Consider the following 22067-nt stretch of genomic DNA (forward strand, 5'->3'; position numbering starts at 1 on the left):
CTCCAATACAAAACCAGAAAAGAGCCACCAACTGAGAGGGGTTGAGCGGGCTGCAGGCCCACTTACCTGTATTATACAACTGGGATCCATCTTACTTCCGTAACTACAGCTCCTAGATCTTGTTTTTTCTATCCACTTCTACAACATTCAGCCTTAATTCTAACCTTCCTTTTCTTCAATACCACCTTTTATTATGTTAAATGAGATGGTACAGGCAACTATGACCCTAATCAAGGACATCTCGTATATAACCACATGTCCATATTTTTTTTTTCATACATGCTTGCCATTTCCCATGTCAGTGAAGTAGCATCAAAAGCAAATGACAGAGCTTTAGAAGGAAAAATCCTCACTTGGCTCCTTTTTCTGTTCTTTCTTTTGGAAAGTAATACAGGTAGGGAGGATTTCCAGCCAACCAACCCATCATCCAATTCAAAACTGAGTGGGAAAAAGAAGGCAAACCACCATTGATTGATGTGTTGATAACTAGGGAATCTGGTCACTTACCCTTCAAGATCTACAGAAAGCCTACCAATGCTGAGAGCTACAGTAAACCCTAGATTTAACTGATTTTGAATTCAATGGACTGGGCAAATAATAATATATTAATCAATTTATTTTATTATTATACTTGATAGCCATTTCCAGCGTCAGCGAGGTAGTGCCAGGAAACAGACGAAGAAAGATTGGCCTACCCACTCACATACATATATATTATATATTTATTTATATTTCATTATGCTTTGTCGCTGTCTCCTGCGTTAGCGAGGTAGCACAAGAAAACAGACAAAAGAATGTCCCAACCAAGCCACGTACACATGTATATACATACACGTCCACACACGCACATATATATACCTATACATCTCAATGTATACATATATTTACGCACACAGACATATACATATAAACACAAGTACATAATTCATACTGTCTGCCCTTATTCATTCCCGTCGCCACCCCGCCACACATAAAATGACAACCCCTTCCCCCGCATGTGCGCGAAGTAGCGCTAGGAAAAGACAACAAAGGCCACATTCGTTCACACTCAGCCTCTAGCTGTCATGTATATTGCACCCAAGCCACAGCTCCCTTTCCACATCCAGGCCCCACAGAACTTTCCATGGTTTACCCCAGACGCTTCAAATGCCGTGGTTCAGTCTATTGACAGCACGTCAACACCGGTATACCACAATCACTAAAATCTTTTTCACTCCATCTTTCCACCTCCAATTTGGTCTCCCACTTCTCCTCATTCCCTCCACCTCTGACACATATATCTTCTTTGTCAATCTTTCCTCACTCATTCTCTCCTTGTGACCAAACCATTTCAAAACATCCTCTTCTGGTCTCTCAACCACACTCTTTTTATTACCACACATCTCTGTTACCCTTTCATCACTTACTCGATCAAACCACCTCACACCACATATTGTCCTCATACATCTCATTTCCAGCACATCCACCCTCCTCTGCACAACTCTATCTACAGCCCACACCTCACAACCATATAACATTGTTGGAACCACTATTCCTTCAAACACCCATTTTTGCTTTCCAAGATAACGTTCTTGACTTCCACACATTCTTCAACGCTCCCAGAACTTTCGCCCCCTCCCCCACCCTATGATTCACTTCCACTTCCATGGTTCCATCTGCTGCCAAATCCACTCCCAGATATCGAAAACATTTCACTTCCTCCAATTTTTCTCCATTCAAACTTACCTCCCAAATGACTTGTCCCTCAACCCTATTGCACCTAATAACCTTGCTCTTATTCACATTTACTCTCAGCCTTCTTCTTTCACACACTTTACCAAACTCAGTCACCAGCTTGTGCAGTTTCTCACCCGAATCAACCACCAGCGCTGTATCATCAGTGAACAACAACTGACTAACTTCCCAAGCTCTCTAATCCACAACAGACTGCATGCTTGCTCCTCTTTCCAAAACTCTTGCATTCACCTCCCTAACAACCCCATCCATAAAAGAATTCAACAACCATGGAGACATCACGCACCCCTGCCACAAACCAACATTCAACGAGGACCAATCACTTTCCTCTTCCTCCACGTACACAAGCCTTACATCCTCGATAAAAACTTTTCACTGTTTCTAACAACTTGCCTCCCACACCATATATTCTTAATACCTTCCACAGAGCATCTCTATCAACTATATCATATGCGTTCTCTAGATCCATAAATGCTACATACAAATCCATTTGCTTTTCTAAGTATTTCTCGCATAAATTCTTCAAAGCAAACACCTGATCCACACATCCTCTACCACTTCTGAAGCCACACTGCTCTTCCCCAATTTGATGCTCTGTGCATGCCTTCACCTTCTCAGTCAATACCCTCCCATATAATCACCCAGGAATACTCAACAAACTTTTTTTTTTTTTTTTTTTTTTTTTTTGCTGTCTCACGTGTTTGCGAGGTAGCGCAAGGAAACAGACGAAAGAAATGGCCCAACCCACCCCCATACACATGCCTTGATTCAATCCACTGACAGCACGTCAACCCCGGTATACCACATCGCTCCAATTCACTCTATTCTTTGCCCTCCTTTCACCCTCCTGCATGTTCAGGCCCCGATCACACAAAATCTTTTTCACTCCATCTTTCCACCTCCAATTTGGTCTCCCTCTTCTCCTCGTTCCCTCCACCTCCAACACATATATCCTCTTGGTCAATCTTTCCTCACTCATTCTCTCCATGTGACCAAACCATTTCAAAACACCCTCTTCTGCTCTCTCAACCACGCTCTTTTTATTTCCACACATCTCTCTTACCCTTACGTTAGTTACTCGATCAAACCACCTCACACCACACATTGTCCTCAAACATCTCATTTCCAGCACATCCATCCTCCTGCGCACAACTCTATCCATAGTCCACACCTCGCAACCATACAACATTGTTGGAACCACTATTCCTTCAAACATACCCATTTTTGCTTTCCGAGATAATGTTCTCGACTTCCACACATTCTTCAAGGCTCCCAGAATTTTCGCCCCCTCCCCCACCCTATGATCCACTTCCGCTTCCATGGTTCCATCCGCTGCCAGATCCACTCCCAGATATCTAAAACACTTCACTTCCTCCAGTTTTTCTCCATTCAAACTCACCTCCCAATTGAATTGACCCTCAACCCTACTGTACCTAATAACCTTGCTCTTATTCACATTTACTCTTAACTTTCTTCTTTCACACACTTTACCAAACTCAGTCACCAGCTTCTGCAGTTTCTCACATGAATCAGCCACCAGCGCTGTATCATCAGCGAACAACAACTGACTCACTTCCCAAGCTCTCTCATCCCCAACAGACTTCATACTTGCCCCTCTTTCCAAAACTCTTGCATTCACCTCCCTAACAACCCCATCCATAAACAAATTAAACAACCATGGAGACATCACACACCCCTGCCGCAAACCTACATTCACTGAGAACCAATCACTTTCCTCTCTTCCTACACGTACACATGCCTTACATCCTCAATAAAAACTTTTCACTGCTTCTAACAACTTGCCTCCCACACCATATATTCTTAATACCTTCCACAGAGCATCTCTATCAACTCTATCATATGCCTTCTCCAGATCCATAAATGCTACATACAAATCCATTTGCTTTTCTAAGTATTTCTCACATACATTCTTCAAAGCAAACACCTGATCCACACATCCTCTACCACTTCTGAAACCACACTGCTCTTCCCCAATCTGATGCTCTGTACATGCCTTCACCCTCTCAATCAATACCCTCCCATATAATTTGCTAGGAATACTCAACAAACTTATACCTCTGTAATTTGACCACTCACTCTTATCCCCTTTGCCTTTGTACAATGGCACTATGCACGCATTCCGCCAATCCTCAGGCATCTCACCATGAGTCATACATACATTAAATAACCTTACCAGCCAGTCAACAATACAGTCACCCCCTTTTTTAATAAATTCCACTGCAATACCATCCAAACCTGCTGCCTTGCCGGCTATCATCTTCCGCAAAGCTTTTACTACCTCTTCTCTGTTTACCAACTCATTTTCCCTAACCCTCGCACTTTGCACACCACCTCGACCAAAACACCCTATATCTGCCACTCTATCATCAAACACATTCAACAAACCTTCAAAATACTCACTCCATCTCCTTCTCACATCACCACTACTTGTTATCACCTCCCCATTTGCGCCCTTCACTGAAGTTCCCATTTGCTCCCTTGTCTTACGCACTTTATTTACCTCCTTCCAGAACATCTTTTTATTCTCCCAAAAATTTAATGATACTCACTCACCCCAACTCTCATTTGCCCTTTTTTTCACCTCTTGCACCTTTCTCTTGACCTCCTGTCTCTTTCTTTTATACGTCTCCCACTCAATTTCATTTTTTCCCTGCAAAAATCGTCCAAATGCCTCTCTCTTCTCTTTCACTAATACTCTTACTTCTTCATCCCACCACTCACTACCCTTTCTAATCAACCCACCTCCCACTCTTCTCATGCCACAAGCATCTTTTGCGCAATCCATCACTGATTCCCTAAATACATCCCATTCCTCCCCCACTCCCCTTACTTCCATTGTTCTCACCTTTTTCCATTCTGTACTCAACAAACTTATACCTCTGTAATTTGAGCACTCACTCTTATCCCCTTTGCCTTTGTACAATGGCCCTATGCACGCATTATGCCAATCCTCAGGCACCTCACCATGAGACATACATACATTAAATATCCTTACCAACCAGTTAACAATACAGTCACCCCCTTTTTTAATAAATTCCATTGCAATACCATCCAAACCTGCCGCCTTGCCAGCTTTCATCTTTCTCAAAGCTTTTAGTACCTCTTCTCTGTTCACTAAATCATTCTCCCTAACCCTCTCACTTTGCACACCATCTCGACCAAAACACCCTATATCTGCCACTCTATCATCAAAGACATTCAACAAACCTTCAAAATACTCACTCCATCTCCTTCTCACATCACCACTACTTTCACCTCCCCATTAGCCCCCTTCACTGATGTTCCCATTTGCTCCCTTGTCTTACACACTTTATTTACCTCCTTCCAAAACATCTTTTTATTCTCCCTAAAATTTAATGATAGTCTCTCACCCCAACTCTCATTTGCCCTCTTTTTCACTGCTTGCACCTTTCTCTTGACCTCCTGCCTCTTTCTTTTATACGTCTCCCAGTCATTTGCATTTTTTCCCTGCAAAAATTGTCCAAACGCCTACACATGCACATATATATTCACATACATATCATCATATACATACACATACAATAAAGCTAGCCAGTTTGTATAGACCTTCACTAATATTAATGTTGCAATTCTTTGTGTATCTAATAATAGAAGATTCATTGATATCTCTTGTGGTACAGGAGTTAGAGTTAGTAACTGAGATAGCATTACTCCAGTTAATACAGTGATCATATTTTTCAACATGATTAAACAAGGCATTTGATTCTTGTCCTCTTCTTATCCTATGATTATGTTGCTAAAGTCTAATGGAAAGATCCTTACCAGTCTGCCCAACATAAAACTCATCACAATTTTTACTTGGTGCTATAAAGATGCATCGAGCAGAACTTTCTGTAAGCTCCTGATTAAGATATCCTTTATAGTAATGTTGTTGCTGAAGACAACATTTACATTAAAGGACTTCAGCAACATGGGAAGTAAAGTATAATTATTACTAAACGGGAGAACTAAAAGGTTCTTGGTGCCAAGGGGAGGTTTGGGTTTAATTCTCTTAAGTGATTTCATTGTTAGTGCCTTGAACACCCAAAATGTCTTCCACTTCTCCCTTGGTTCCCCCTTTTTCTTGTTCCCTCCATTGCTGACAGATATTCCCTCTTCGTCAACATCTACATTTGTCCAAACCATTTCAGCACCCCTAACATCTTTGGCAGTCTCAAACATACTCCTCTTACTACCACACCTCTCTCCTACCATATCATTTCTTACTCAATTAACCCTCCTTAAATGTCCTCAGACATTTACTTTCAGGCATATTCACCCTCTTTTGTACTTTGTCATCACAGGCCCATACTCACATCCATACAACACTGTCAGAACTATTATTCTGTCACATAAACCCATTTTTGACCACTCAGATAGTGGATCTCTTTCCACACATTCCTCAATATGCCCAGGACCTTTGCCCCCTCATTCACCTTATGACTCACTTTAGCTCCCATGGTCCCATTTGCTGCCATGTTTACTCCCAAGTATCTAAAATACCTTACTCTCTCCAAGTTCTCTTCATTCTAATTCACACTCCAATTAACTTGTCTCTCCCCTCTCCTTAACATAATGACCTTGCTGTTATTCTAATGTCTTTCTCTTTTTACACACTTACTAGTTTCCTTCACTTACCAGTCTTCCAGATGTAATCATGGGTAACTAAATTTCCTAGCCAGTATTGATACATCCTTTTCTTGCAATCCTCTTGAGCAAAATTCAAACTTTTTCATATATAATGAAAGCTAGAGGTGTTTATGTCAATGCTGTCTGAGAGCTGATTAAGCCTCTTTGAAGATGTTGAAATATGACCACCAAATAAAAAAGAAAGGTTTAAAGAATGTAAGATGATGAGTTTTGATTTTACCTTAAATTCCCGACTATGATTTTCCAGTAATGTGAGGTTGGAGTCCAGTATTTCAAACTTTTTCAATATGGTGTTCAAGCCTGTGCAGCTCTGTAAAATAAGATATGAATGATTCAAAAGGCTAAGTTGTTACACTATAATGGTCACTTTAAACCGTGGTCCTGCAGTGTTGGATGTCATATTACATTCCCGACCCTGGCAAGAACTACAAGCCAATCGAAATATATATATATATATATATATATATATATATATATATATATATATATATATATATATATATATATATATATTATCCCTGGGGATAGGGGAGAAAGAATACTTCCCACGTATTCCCTGCGTGTCATAGAAGGCGACTAAAAGGGGAGGGAGTGGGTGGCTGGAAATCCTCCCCTCTCATTTTTTTTTTTTTAAATTTTCCAAAAGAAGGAACAGAGAAGGGGGCCAGGTGAGAATTTTCCCTCTAAGGCCCAGTCCTCTGTTCTTAACGCTACCTCGTAAATGCGGGAAATGGCGAATAGTATAAAAAAAAATATATATATATATATATATATATATATATATATATATATATATATATATATATATATATATATATATATATATTTTCTTTCAAACTATTCGCCATTTCCCGCATTAGCGAGGTAGCGTTAAGAACAGAGGACTGGGCCCTTGAGGGAATACCCTCACCTGGCCCCCTTCTCTGTTCCTTCTTTTGGAAAATTAAAAAAAAACGAGATGGGAAGAAGTGAAAAAGATTTTGTGTGATCGGGGCCTGAACATGCAGGAGGGTGAAAGGAGGGCAAGGAATAGAGTGAATTGGAGCGATGTGGTATACCGGGGTTGACGTGCTGTCAGTGGATTGAAGCAGGGCATGTGGGGCGTCTGGGGTAAACCATGGAAAGCTGTGTAGGTATGTATATTTGCGTGTGTGGACGTATGTATATACATGTGTATGGGGGGGGGGGTTGGGCCATTTCTTTCGTCTGTTTCCTTGCGCTACCTCGCAAACGCGGGAGACAGCGACAAAGTATAATAAAATAAAATATAAATATATATATATATATATATATATATATTTCTTTTTTTTCTTTTAAACTATTTGCCATTTCCCGCGTTAGCGATGTAGCATTAAGAACAGAGGACTGGGCCTTTTTTGGAATATCCTCACCTGGCCCCCTCTGTTCCTTCTTTTGGAAAATTAAAAAAAAACGAGAGGGGAGGATTTCCAGCCCCCCGCTCCCTCCCCTTTTAGTCGCCTTCTACGACACGCAGGGAATACGTGGGAAGTATTCTTAATCCCCTATCCCCAGGGATAATATATATATATATATATATATATATATATATATATATATATATATATATATATATATATATATATATATAAAGCAAACGAATACAGCAGACTAGTGTTGCCTACTTGAAGCTGCTGAAAAAAGACTCATTACAAATGGTTTGATAATTATAATTACTGGTGCCAAGGAAATGCTTGTGGTATGTGGGGATGGGGAGAAAGAAAACTTCCCACATATTCCCCATGTGTTATAGAAAGCGGCTAAAGAGGGGCAGAGATGGGGGGCTGGAAACCCTCCACTTCTTGTATTTCTGCATCTAAAAGAGGAAACAGAAGGAGTCAAGCTGAGAGTGCTCAGATTGGGGTGTCTGAATGTGTGTGGATGTAACCAAGATGAGAAAAAAGGAGAGATAGGTAGTGTTTAAGGAAAGAAACCTGGATGACCTGGCTCTGAGTGAAATGAAGCTCAAGAGTAAAGGGGAAGAATGGTTTGGAAAAGTACTGGGAGTAAAGTCAGGGGTTGGTGAGAGAACAAGAACTAAAGAAGGAGTAGCATTACTCCTGAAGCAGTTCTGGGAGTGTGTGATAGAGTGTAGGAAGGTAAATTCTAGACTGATGTGGGTAAAACTGAAAGTAGATGGATAGAGATGGGAGATTAGTGGTGCTTATGCATCTGGTCATGAGCAGAAAGATCACAAGAGGCAAGTGTTTTGGGAGCAGCAGAGCGTGTCAGCAGCTTTGAGGCACAAGACTGGGTATTAGAAATGAGTTATTTAAATGAGAGGTGAGTAAAGTGGCAGTTGAGGGTATAACTGGTGTACATGGGGTATTCAGTGTTGTGCATGGAAATGGTAAGGAGCTTGCGGATTTGTGTGCCGGAAAAAGACTGGTGAATGGAATACCTGTCATAAAAAGAGAGATATACATCAGTATAGGTATGAGAGTAAAAGAGATGGTCAAAGGGCATTATTGTATTACGTGTTGACAGGCACAGAAAAGAGAGACTTTTGGATGTTAGTGTACTGAAAGGAGCAGCTGGTGAGATGTCTGATCACTATCTTGTGGAGGCAAAGGTGAAGATTTGTAAAGCTTTTCAAAAAAGAATAGAGAATGTTGGGGAGAAGAGAGTGGTGAGAGTAAGTGAGCTAGGAAAGGAGACTTGTGTGAGGAAGTACCAGGAGATTGAGTGTAGAAGGGCAAAAGGTGAGAGCATATTACCAGAGGGGAGTGAATGAGGAATGGGATGTATTTAGGTAAGCAGTGATGGCATGTGCAAAAGATGCATGTGGCATGAGAAAGATGGGAGGTGGACAGATTAGAAAGCAGAAGTGAGTCACAGGGTGGAGGAGGGGCGAAGGATCTGGGAGCAATGAAGAATGTAAGGAAAGAGGGAATGTTATCTGGGAGAGCAAAAATATGTATGTTTGAAGGAATAGTAGTTCCAACAATATTGTATTGTTGTGAGGCATAGGCTATAGATAGGGCTGTGCAAAGGAGGGTGGATGTGTTGGAAATGAAATGTTTGAAGCCAATGTGTGGTGTGAGGTGGTTTGATCAAGTAAGTAATGAAAGGGTAAGAGAAATGTGTGGTATTTAAAAGAGTGTGATGCACATTAGTTTACATGAGAAAGATAGACAACAGCAGGCCTGATTGACCCATGACTGGGTTGTCTGAAATAAGAAAAAAAAGATTTTACAAAAAATGAAATGTAATTCTGCTCTGTAGTTTTTTAAGCTATCACTGACTCCCCACTTCTCCATATAAGCCTTCTAGTGTCCCCATTACTGCTGTTGTTTATACATTTACTTCTGGCATTTTCTCAGAAATTACCTGAATCATAAGATATTTGTCTAAACTTTTGAAGGTATTCATAATTTTAGCATTTACTATGTTTGACGGTAACTTTTTCCAGTGCTCAACACACATATAGGAAAAGCTTTTTCCCACGTCTGTACTATATCTTTGAACTTGTTCAGAATTTTGAATACTTAGATTAAGTTGCCGCGGTCTACTTTTTTAAGGGAGATGAGATCCAATCATTTTAAGTCTCTTCGTATGTCAGATTTCTAAGGGATGGGATCAATTTTTGTCATTTGTCTTTGTACTTGCTCTAATTTTTCCTCATCTTTCTTATAGTTTGGGGACCAAAACTGGACTGCATATTCAAGGCATGGTCTTACTATAGAATTATAGTGTGAAAATTGTTTCTGGTGTCTTATAATCTATGTTCTTAGCTATGAAACCTAACATTTGATTGCCTTTTTCACTTGCTGCTTGACACAGTTTAGTGTACTTCAAATTGTTGCTAATGACAACTCCAAGGTCCTTGTCTTCATTTACTTCAGTTAGAGAGTTCCCGAATAGTTTGTAGTCATAACGTAAATTCTTGTCTTCAAAGTGAATAACTTCACACTTGTCTACATCAAACTTCATTTGCCATCTGTCTGACCACTCTTCAGGTATGGTACAATATCTTTGAATCATTTTGCAGTCCCACCTGTTCTCAGCTCTACCTCCTAGTTTAGTATTGTCAGCAAATTTGGAGATCTTGGATATGAGACCAAGTTCTAGGTCATTAATGTATATTATGAGAATAATTGGGCCTAGGACCAACCCGTGGCACACCACTCATTACGTCCAGCCTGTATCATCAGAGAACAATGATTGACTCACTTCCCAGGCCCTTTCATCTCAAACAGACTGGATACTCACCCCTCTCTCCAAAACTCTTGCAATTACCTCCCTTACCACCCCATCCATAAGCAAATTAAACAACTATGGGGGATATCACACACCCCTGCTGCAGACCGAATTCACTGAGAACCAATCACTCTCCTCTCTTCCTACTCATACACATGCCTTACAACCTTCATAAAAACTTCTCTGCTTCTAACAGCTTACCTCCCACACCATATATTCTTAAAACCTTCCACAAAGTATCTCTATCAACCCTATCATATGCCCTCGCCAGATACATAAATGCCACGTACAAATCCATCTGTTTTTCTAAGGTACATTATTCAAAGTATATTCCAGATCCTTACATCCTCTACCATTTCTAAAACTACAGTGTTCCTCCCCAATCTGATGCTCTGTACATACCTTCACCCTCTCAATCAATACCCTCCCATACAATCTTCCAGGAATACTCAACAAACTTAAGCTTCTGTAGTTTGAGCACTCACTCTTATCCCCTTTGCCTTTGTACAATGGCACTATGCACGCATTCCACAATCCTCAGGCACCTCACCATGAGTCATACATACATTAAATAACCTTACCAACCAGTCAACAATACAGTCACCCCCTTTTTTAATAAATTCCACTGCAATACCATCCAAACCTGCTGCCTTGCCGGCTATCATCTTCCGCAAAGCTTTTACTACCTCTTCTCTGTTTACTAACTCATTTTCCCTAACCCTCGCACTTTGCACACCACCTCGACCAAAACTCCCTATATCTGCCACTCTATCATCAAACACATTCAACAAACCTTCAAAATACTCACTCCATCTCCTTCTCACATCACCACTACTTGTTATCACCTCCCCATTTGCGCCCTTCACTGAAGTTCCCATTTGCTCCCTTGTCTTACGCACTTTATTTACCTCCTTCCAGAACATCTTTTTATTCTCCCTAAAATTTAATGATACTCACTCACCCCAACTCTCATTTGCCCTTTTTTTCACCTCTTGCACCTTTCTCTTGACCTCCTGTCTCTTTCTTTTATACGTCTCCCACTCAATTTCATTTTTTCCCTGCAAAAATCGTCCAAATGCCTCTCTCTTCTCTTTCACTAATACTCTTACTTCTTCATCCCACCACTCACTACCCTTTCTAATCAACCCACCTCCCACTCTTCTCATGCCACAAGCATCTTTTGCGCAATCCATCACTGATTCCCTAAATACATCCCATTCCTCCCCCACTCCCCTTACTTCCATTGTTCTCACCTTTTTCCATTCTGTACTCAACAAACTTATACCTCTGTAATTTGAGCACTCACTCTTATCCCCTTTGCCTTTGTACAATGGCCCTATGCACGCATTATGCCAATCCCCAGGCACCTCACCATGAGACATACATACATTAAATATCCTTACCAACCAGTTAACAATACAGTCACCCCCTTTTTTAATAAATTCCATTGCAATACCATCCAAACCTGCCGCCTTGCCGGCTTTCATCTTTCTCAAAGCTTTTAGTACCTCTTCTCTGTTCACTAAATCATTCTCCCTAACCCTCTCACTTTGCACACCATCTCGACCAAAACACCCTATATCTGCCACTCTATCATCAAACACATTCAACAAACCTTCAAAATACTCACTCCATCTCCTTCTCACATCACCACTACTTTCACCTCCCCATTAGCCCCCTTCACTGATGTTCCCATTTGCTCCCTTGTCTTACACACTTTATTTACCTCCTTCCAAAACATCTTTTTATTCTCCCTAAAATTTAATGATAGTCCTCTCACCCCAACTCTCATTTGCCCTCTTTTTCACTGCTTGCACCTTTCTCTTGACCTCCTGCCTCTTTCTTTTATACGTCTCCCAGTCATTTGCATTTTTTCCCTGCAAAAATTGTCCAAACGCCTACACATGCACATATATATTCACATACATATCATCATATACATACACATACAATAAAGCTAGCCAGTTTGTATAGACCTTCACTAATATTAATGTTGCAATTCTTTGTGTATCTAATAATAGAAGATTCATTGATATCTCTTGTGGTACAGGAGTTAGAGTTAGTAACTGAGATAGCATTACTCCAGTTAATACAGTGATCATATTTTTCAACATGATTAAACAAGGCATTTGATTCTTGTCCTCTTCTTATCCTATGATTATGTTGCTAAAGTCTAATGGAAAGATCCTTACCAGTCTGCCCAACATAAAACTCATCACAATTTTTACTTGGTGCTATAAAGATGCATCGAGCAGAACTTTCTGTAAGCTCCTGATTAAGATATCCTTTATAGTAATGTTGTTGCTGAAGACAACATTTACATTAAAGGACTTCAGCAACATGGGAAGTAAAGTATAATTATTACTAAACGGGAGAACTAAAAGGTTCTTGGTGCCAAGGGGAGGTTTGGGTTTAATTCTCTTAAGTGATTTCATTGTTAGTGCCTTGAACACCCAAAATGTCTTCCACTTCTCCCTTGGTTCCCCCTTTTTCTTGTTCCCTCCATTGCTGACAGATATTCCCTCTTCGTCAACATCTACATTTGTCCAAACCATTTCAGCACCCCTAACATCTTTGGCAGTCTCAAACATACTCCTCTTACTACCACACCTCTCTCCTACCATATCATTTCTTACTCAATTAACCCTCCTTTCACCATACACTGTCCTCAGACATTTACTTTCAGGCATATTCACCCTCTTTTGTACTTTGTCATCACAGGCCCATACTCACATCCATACAACACTGTCAGAACTATTATTCTGTCACATAAACCCATTTTTGACCACTCAGATAGTGGATCTCTTTCCACACATTCCTCAATATGCCCAGGACCTTTGCCCCCTCATTCACCTTATGACTCACTTTAGCTCCCATGGTCCCATTTGCTGCCATGTTTACTCCCAAGTATCTAAAATACCTTACTCTCTCCAAGTTCTCTTCATTCTAATTCACACTCCAATTAACTTGTCTCTCCCCTCTCCTTAACATAATGACCTTGCTGTTATTCTAATGTCTTTCTCTTTTTACACACTTACTAGTTTCCTTCACTTACCAGTCTTCCAGATGTAATCATGGGTAACTAAATTTCCTAGCCAGTATTGATACATCCTTTTCTTGCAATCCTCTTGAGCAAAATTCAAACTTTTTCATATATAATGAAAGCTAGAGGTGTTTATGTCAATGCTGTCTGAGAGCTGATTAAGCCTCTTTGAAGATGTTGAAATATGACCACCAAATAAAAAAGAAAGGTTTAAAGAATGTAAGATGATGAGTTTTGATTTTACCTTAAATTCCCGACTATGATTTTCCAGTAATGTGAGGTTGGAGTCCAGTATTTCAAACTTTTTCAATATGGTGTTCAAGCCTGTGCAGCTCTGTAAAATAAGATATGAATGATTCAAAAGGCTAAGTTGTTACACTATAATGGTCACTTTAAACCGTGGTCCTGCAGTGTTGGATGTCATATTACATTCCCGACCCTGGCAAGAACTACAAGCCAATCGAAATATATATATATATATATATATATATATATATATATATATATATATATATATATATATATATATATATATATATATATATATATATATTTATCCCTGGGGATAGGGGAGAAAGAATACTTCCCACGTATTCCCTGCGTGTCATAGAAGGCGACTAAAAGGGGAGGGAGTGGGTGGCTGGAAATCCTCCCCTCTCATTTTTTTTTTTTTAAATTTTCCAAAAGAAGGAACAGAGAAGGGGGCCAGGTGAGAATTTTCCCTCTAAGGCCCAGTCCTCTGTTCTTAACGCTACCCTCGCAAATGCGGGAAATGGCGAATAGTATAAAAAAAAAAATATATATATATATTATATATATTATATATATATATATATATATATATATATATATATATATATATATATATATATATGTGTACGTGTAGGAAGAGAGGAAAGTGATTGGTTCTCAGTGAATGTAGGTTTGCGGCAGGGGTGTGTGATGTCTCCATGGTTGTTTAATTTGTTTATGGATGGGGTTGTAAGGGAGGTAAATGCAAAGAGTCCTGGAAAGAGGGGCAAGTATGAAGTCTGTTGGGGATGAGAGAGCTTGGGAAGTGAGTCAGTTGTTGTTCGCTGATGATACAGCGCTGGTGGCTGATTCATGTGAGAAACTGCAGAAGCTGGTGACTGAGTTTGGTAAAGTGTGTGGAAGAAGAAAGTTGAGAGTAAATGTGAATAAGAGCAAGGTTATTAGGTACAGTAGGGGTGAGGGTCAAGTCAATTGGGAGGTGAGTTTGAATGGAGAAAAGCTGGAGGAAGTGAAGTGTTTTAGATATCTGGGAGTGGATCTGTCAGCGGATGGAACCATGGAAGCGGAAGTGGATCATAGGGTGGGGGAGGGGGCGAAAATTTTGGGAGCCTTGAAAAATGTGTGGAAGTCGAGAACACTATCTCGGGAAAGCGAAAATGGGTATGTTTGAGGGAATAGTGGTTCCAACAATGTTGTATGGTTGCGAGGCGTGGGCTATGGATAGAGATGTGCGCAGGAGGATGGATGTGCTGGAAATGAGATGTTTGAGGACAATGTGTGGTGTGAGGTGGTTTGATCGAGTAAGTAACGTAAGGGTAAGAGAGATGTGTGGAAATAAAAAGAGCGTGGTTGAGAGAGCAGAAGAGGGTGTTTTGAAATGGTTTGGGCACATGGAGAGAATGAGTGAGGAGAGATTGACCAAGAGGATATATGTGTCGGAGGTGGAGGGAACAAGGAGAAGAGGGAGACCAAATTGGAGGTGGAAAGATGGAGTGAAAAAGATTTTGTGTGATCGGGGCCTGAACATGCAGGAGGGTGAAAGGAGGGCAAGAAATAGAGTGAATTGGAGTCATGTGGTATACAGGGGTTGACGTGCTGTCAGTGGATTGAAGCAAGGCATGTGAAGCGTCTGGGGTAAACCATGGAAAGCTGTGTAGGTATGTATATTTGCGTGTGTGGACGTGTGTATGTACATGTGTATGGGGGGGGGGTTGGGCCATTTCTTTCGTCTGTTTCCTTGCGCTACCTCGCAAACGCGGGAGACGGCGACAAAGTATAAAAAAAAAAAAAAAAAAAAAAAATATATATATATATATATATATATATATATATATATATATATATATATATATATATATATATATATATATTTTCTTTCAAAACTATTCGCCATTTCCCGCATTAGCGAGGTAGCGTTAAGAACAGAGGACTGGGCCCTTGAGGGAATACCCTCACCTGGCCCCCTTCTCTGTTCCTTCTTTTGGAAAATTAAAAAAAAACGAGAGGGGAGGAGTGAAAAAGATTTTGTGTGATCGGGGCCTGAACATGCAGGAGGGTGAAAGGAGGGCAAGGAATAGAGTGAATTGGAGCGATGTGGTATACCGGGGTTGACGTGCTGTCAGTGGATTGAAGCAGGGCATGTGGGGCGTCTGGGGTAAACCATGGAAAGCTGTGTAGGTATGTATATTTGCGTGTGTGGACGTATGTATATACATGTGTATGGGGGTGGGTTGGGCCATTTCTTTCGTCTGTTTCCTTGCGCTACCTCGCAAACGCGGGAGACAGCGACAAAGTATAATAAAATAAAATATAAATATATATATATATATATATATTTCTTTTTTTTCTTTTAAACTATTTGCCATTTCCCGCGTTAGCGATGTAGCATTAAGAACAGAGGACTGGGCCTTTTTTGGAATATCCTCACCTGGCCCCCTCTGTTCCTTCTTTTGGAAAATTAAAAAAAAACGAGAGGGGAGGATTTCCAGCCCCCCGCTCCCTCCCCTTTTAGTCGCCTTCTACGACACGCAGGGAATACGTGGGAAGTATTCTTAATCCCCTATCCCCAGGGATAATATATATATATATATATATATATATATATATATATATATATATATATATATATATATATATATATATATATAAAGCAAACGAATACAGCAGACTAGTGTTGCCTACTTGAAGCTGCTGAAAAAAGACTCATTACAAATGGTTTGATAATTATAATTACTGGTGCCAAGGAAATGCTTGTGGTATGTGGGGATGGGGAGAAAGAAAACTTCCCACATATTCCCCATGTGTTATAGAAAGCGGCTAAAGAGGGGCAGAGATGGGGGGCTGGAAACCCTCCACTTCTTGTATTTCTGCATCTAAAAGAGGAAACAGAAGGAGTCAAGCTGAGAGTGCTCAGATTGGGGTGTCTGAATGTGTGTGGATGTAACCAAGATGAGAAAAAAGGAGAGATAGGTAGTGTTTAAGGAAAGAAACCTGGATGACCTGGCTCTGAGTGAAATGAAGCTCAAGAGTAAAGGGGAAGAATGGTTTGGAAAAGTACTGGGAGTAAAGTCAGGGGTTGGTGAGAGAACAAGAACTAAAGGAGTAGCATTACTCCTGAAGCAGTTCTGGGAGTGTGTGATAGAGTGTAGGAAGGTAAATTCTAGACTGATGTGGGTAAAACTGAAAGTAGATGGATAGAGATGGGTGATTAGTGGTGCTTATGCATCTGGTCATGAGCAGAAAGATCACAAGAGGCAAGTGTTTTGGGAGCAGCAGAGCGTGTCAGCAGCTTTGAGGCACAAGACTGGATATTAGAAATGAGTTATTTAAATGAGAGGTGAGTAAAGTGGCAGTTGAGGGTATAACTGGTGTACATGGGGTATTCAGTGTTGTGCATGGAAATGGTAAGGAGCTTGCGGATTTGTGTGCCGGAAAAAGACTGGTGAATGGAATACCTGTCATAAAAAGAGAGATATACATCAGTATAGGTATGAGAGTAAAAGAGATGGTCAAAGGGCATTATTGTATTACGTGTTGACAGGCACAGAAAAGAGAGACTTTTGGATGTTAGTGTACTGAAAGGAGCAGCTGGTGAGATGTCTGATCACTATCTTGTGGAGGCAAAGGTGAAGATTTGTAAAGCTTTTCAAAAAAGAATAGAGAATGTTGGGGAGAAGAGAGTGGTGAGAGTAAGTGAGCTAGGAAAGGAGACTTGTGTGAGGAAGTACCAGGAGATTGAGTGTAGAAGGGCAAAAGGTGAGAGCATATTACCAGAGGGGAGTGAATGAGGAATGGGATGTATTTAGGTAAGCAGTGATGGCATGTGCAAAAGATGCATGTGGCATGAGAAAGATGGGAGGTGGACAGATTAGAAAGCAGAAGTGAGTCACAGGGTGGAGGAGGGGCGAAGGATCTGGGAGCAATGAAGAATGTAAGGAAAGAGGGAATGTTATCTGGGAGAGCAAAAATATGTATGTTTGAAGGAATAGTAGTTCCAACAATATTGTATTGTTGTGAGGCATAGGCTATAGATAGGGCTGTGCAAAGGAGGGTGGATGTGTTGGAAATGAAATGTTTGAAGCCAATGTGTGGTGTGAGGTGGTTTGATCAAGTAAGTAATGAAAGGGTAAGAGAAATGTGTGGTATTTAAAAGAGTGTGATGCACATTAGTTTACATGAGAAAGATAGACAACAGCAGGCCTGATTGACCCATGACTGGGTTGTCTGAAATAAGAAAAAAAAGATTTTACAAAAAATGAAATGTAATTCTGCTCTGTAGTTTTTTAAGCTATCACTGACTCCCCACTTCTCCATATAAGCCTTCTAGTGTCCCCATTACTGCTGTTGTTTATACATTTACTTCTGGCATTTTCTCAGAAATTACCTGAATCATAAGATATTTGTCTAAACTTTTGAAGGTATTCATAATTTTAGCATTTACTATGTTTGACGGTAACTTTTTCCAGTGCTCAACACACATATAGGAAAAGCTTTTTCCCACGTCTGTACTATATCTTTGAACTTGTTCAGAATTTTGAATACTTAGATTAAGTTGCCGCGGTCTACTTTTTTAAGGGAGATGAGATCCAATCATTTTAAGTCTCTTCGTATGTCAGATTTCTAAGGGATGGGATCAATTTTTGTCATTTGTCTTTGTACTTGCTCTAATTTTTCCTCATCTTTCTTATAGTTTGGGGACCAAAACTGGACTGCATATTCAAGGCATGGTCTTACTATAGAATTATAGTGTGAAAATTGTTTCTGGTGTCTTATAATCTATGTTCTTAGCTATGAAACCTAACATTTGATTGCCTTTTTCACTTGCTGCTTGACACAGTTTAGTGTACTTCAAATTGTTGCTAATGACAACTCCAAGGTCCTTGTCTTCATTTACTTCAGTTAGAGAGTTCCCGAATAGTTTGTAGTCATAACGTAAATTCTTGTCTCCAAAGTGAATAACTTCACACTTGTCTACATCAAACTTCATTTGCCATCTGTCTGACCACTCTTCAGGTATGGTACAATATCTTTGAATCATTTTGCAGTCCCACCTGTTCTCAGCTCTACCTCCTAGTTTAGTATTGTCAGCAAATTTGGAGATCTTGGATATGAGACCAAGTTCTAGGTCATTAATGTATATTATGAGAATAATTGGGCCTAGGACCAACCCGTGGCACACCACTCATTACGTCCAGCCTGTATCATCAGAGAACAACGATTGACTCACTTCCCAGGCCCTTTCATCTCAAACAGACTGGATAGTCACCCCTCTCTCCAAAACTCTTGCAATTACCTCCCTTACCACCCCATCCATAAGCAAATTAAACAACTATAGGGGATATCACACACCCCTGCTGCAGACCGAATTCACTGAGAACCAATCACTCTCCTCTCTTCCTACTCATACACATGCCTTACAACCTTCATAAAAACTTCTCTGCTTCTAACAGCTTACCTCCCACACCATATATTCTTAAAACCTTCCACAAAGTATCTCTATCAACCCTATCATATGCCCTCGCCAGATACATAAATGCCACGTACAAATCCATCTGTTTTTCTAAGGTACATTATTCAAAGTATATTCCAGATCCTTACATCCTCTACCATTTCTAAAACTACAGTGTTCCTCCCCAATCTGATGCTCTGTACATACCTTCACCCTCTCAATCAATACCCTCCCATACAATCTTCCAGGAATACTCAACAAACTTAAGCTTCTGTAGTTTGAGCACTCACCTTTATCCCCTTTGCTTTTGTACAATGGCACTATACATGCATTCCGCTAATCCTCAGGCAATTCATCATGAACCATACACACACTGAATATCCATACCAATCAGTCAACAACACAATCACCCCTTTTCTTAATAAATTCAACTGCAGAGCCATCCAATCCTGGCACCTAGCCAGATTTCATCTTTCTCAAGGCTTTCACCACCTCTTATCTCTTCACCAAACCACTTTTCCTGACTCTCTCGCTTTGCACACCTCCCCCAACCAAAACATTCTACATCTGCCATACTTATCATCAAACACAATAACCAATCCTTTAAAACACTCACTCTATCTGCTCCGCACTCCATCACTACCTGTTATCACTTCCTTTTTAACCCCCATCACCAATGTTCCCATTTATTCTCTTGTCTTATGCTCATTATTTACCTCTTTCCAAAACATCTTTATATTCTCCCTAAAGTTTAATGATACTCTCTCACCCCAACTCTCATCTGCCCTCTTTTTCAACCCTTGCACCTTCCTCTTGCCCTACTGCTACCTTCTCTTTCACATCTCCCAGTCACTTGCACTCCTTCCTTGTAAGTATCATTCAAATACCTCTCTTTTTTTTTCTTTCACTAATGACTTTACTTCTTCATCTCACCACTCACTACTGTTTCTAATCTGCCCACATCCCACCTTTCTCATGCCACATGCATCTTGTGCACATTCCATTACTGCTTCCCTAAATACATCCCATTCCTCACCCAATCACCTCATTTCATTTGCTCTCACATTTGCCTATTCTACACTCAGTCTCTCCTGGTATATCTTCATACAAGTCTCCATTCCAAGCTCACTTACTTTCACCACTCTCATCTCCCTGATATTCTCTCTTTTCATTTGAAAACTCTACAAATCTTCACCTTCGCTTCCACAAGATAATAATCAGACATCCCACTAGCTGTCCCTGTCAGTACATTTACACCTGAAAGTCTCTCTTTTACCCACCTATAGATCAATTAATACGTAATCTAATAATGCACTTTGACCACCTCTCCAACTCACATACACATACTTGAGTATATCTCTCTTTTTAAACCAGGCACAGTAAACCCTCGATTCAACAGACCCCAACATAACAGACTTCGGATTTAATGGACCAGATTTAACTATCATTTGCTCTCTTTCTCAACCCCTGCACCTTCCCCTTTATCTCCTGCTGCTTTCTCTTATACATCTCCCAATTATTTGCACTCATTCCTTGTAAGTACCACCCAAATGCCTCTCTTTTCTTCAACTACACTTCAACTATGGTTACATTCAATTTAACGGACTTTCAGCATTAACAGACACCCCTTCCCATATTAGTCTGTTATATCAAAGTTTTACTGTATTCCCATTAACCAGTCTTTTTGCAGCACACAAATCCACAAGCTCTTCACCAATTCCATTCACAACACTGATAACCCCATGAGCACCAATTATACCCTCAACTGCCACATTGCTCACCTTTACATTCAAAACACCCATCACTGTTACTCGGTCTCATGCATCAAAACTGCTGACACATTCGCTCAGCTGCTCCCAAAACACTTGCAAAAGCCTTGTGTGAGGTGCAAAGAGGAACCCCTACTGACAGATTATAAAAGGGAAAGGATGGCATACAATACACAATTCTGTAACAGAAAAAAAAATGACACCTACAGGTCTGAAGAAATCTTTAGGGAATATTTACAAATTTCTATGCATATTACATCCAGTGTTTACCAAATATGTATTCTGGTGGATGCATACTGAGGGATCAATGGGCAAGTAGTGGGTCATTTTGTTAACTTTCTTTTCTTACACCTTAAAGCTTCAGATCTCTCTTCCCTCTCATTATTTATTTATTCATTTATTATACTTTGTCGCTGTCTCCCGTGTTAGCGAGGTAGTGCAAGGAAACAGATGAAAGAATGGCCCAACCCACCCACATACACATGTATATACATAAATATAACAATGTCTTGGCACTTTCTCAGACAGGCCTTTCACTTCTGACAAAATTCATAAATACTTCACTTTGTCTCTTCTTTTTCCTTTTTATTAATCTCTTTATATTTATTCAATGCCCAGCCTTGATGTGGAATTTTGTGTGACTGGAGCCTCCAACATAAAAAAAAGAAAAAGATGAATAATTAGATATGTTCTGACTATTTTCTTAACATTTATTAAACAATTACTTGATCATTTTATAGTAAGCAGTGTGTGTTTAATTTTCATCATTTTGTCTCTCTGTGTCTAATTGCTTGTCTTTACTGACTTATGCAGTATGGGGAGAGAGATCTGCATACTAAAGGTGCACCATCTCTTAAACTCTGGTGTCATACAACATTTAAACTTCTGCATGGTGTCAATATTTGTGATTTCAAAGCTTCACTTGATCCAT

General features: G+C 40.1%; 2 protein-coding genes across 2 annotated transcripts in view; both read right to left on the reverse strand.

Moving 5' to 3' along the window:
• LOC139767430 (protein mono-ADP-ribosyltransferase PARP3-like) overlaps window positions 1-6712 on the reverse strand; it is a 28432-nt gene extending 21720 nt beyond the window's left edge. Inside the window, exon 1 of the mRNA XM_071696811.1 lies at window positions 6626-6712. The gene's annotated coding sequence lies outside the window, so the exon portion shown is untranslated. The remainder of the gene's footprint in view (window positions 1-6625) is intronic.
• A 6180-nt stretch (window positions 6713-12892) lies between these two features.
• The window catches only part of LOC139767421 (protein mono-ADP-ribosyltransferase PARP3-like), a 51117-nt gene continuing 41942 nt past the window's right edge, over window positions 12893-22067 (reverse strand). The window contains exon 9 of the mRNA XM_071696787.1: window positions 12893-14000. Within this exon, the coding sequence (XP_071552888.1) occupies window positions 13773-14000 (228 nt within the window). The 3' untranslated portion in view covers window positions 12893-13772. The remainder of the gene's footprint in view (window positions 14001-22067) is intronic.

The sequence above is a fragment of the Panulirus ornatus genome, chromosome 61 (genome assembly GCF_036320965.1).
Source record: "Panulirus ornatus isolate Po-2019 chromosome 61, ASM3632096v1, whole genome shotgun sequence".
Classification (NCBI taxonomy): domain Eukaryota; kingdom Metazoa; phylum Arthropoda; class Malacostraca; order Decapoda; family Palinuridae; genus Panulirus; species Panulirus ornatus.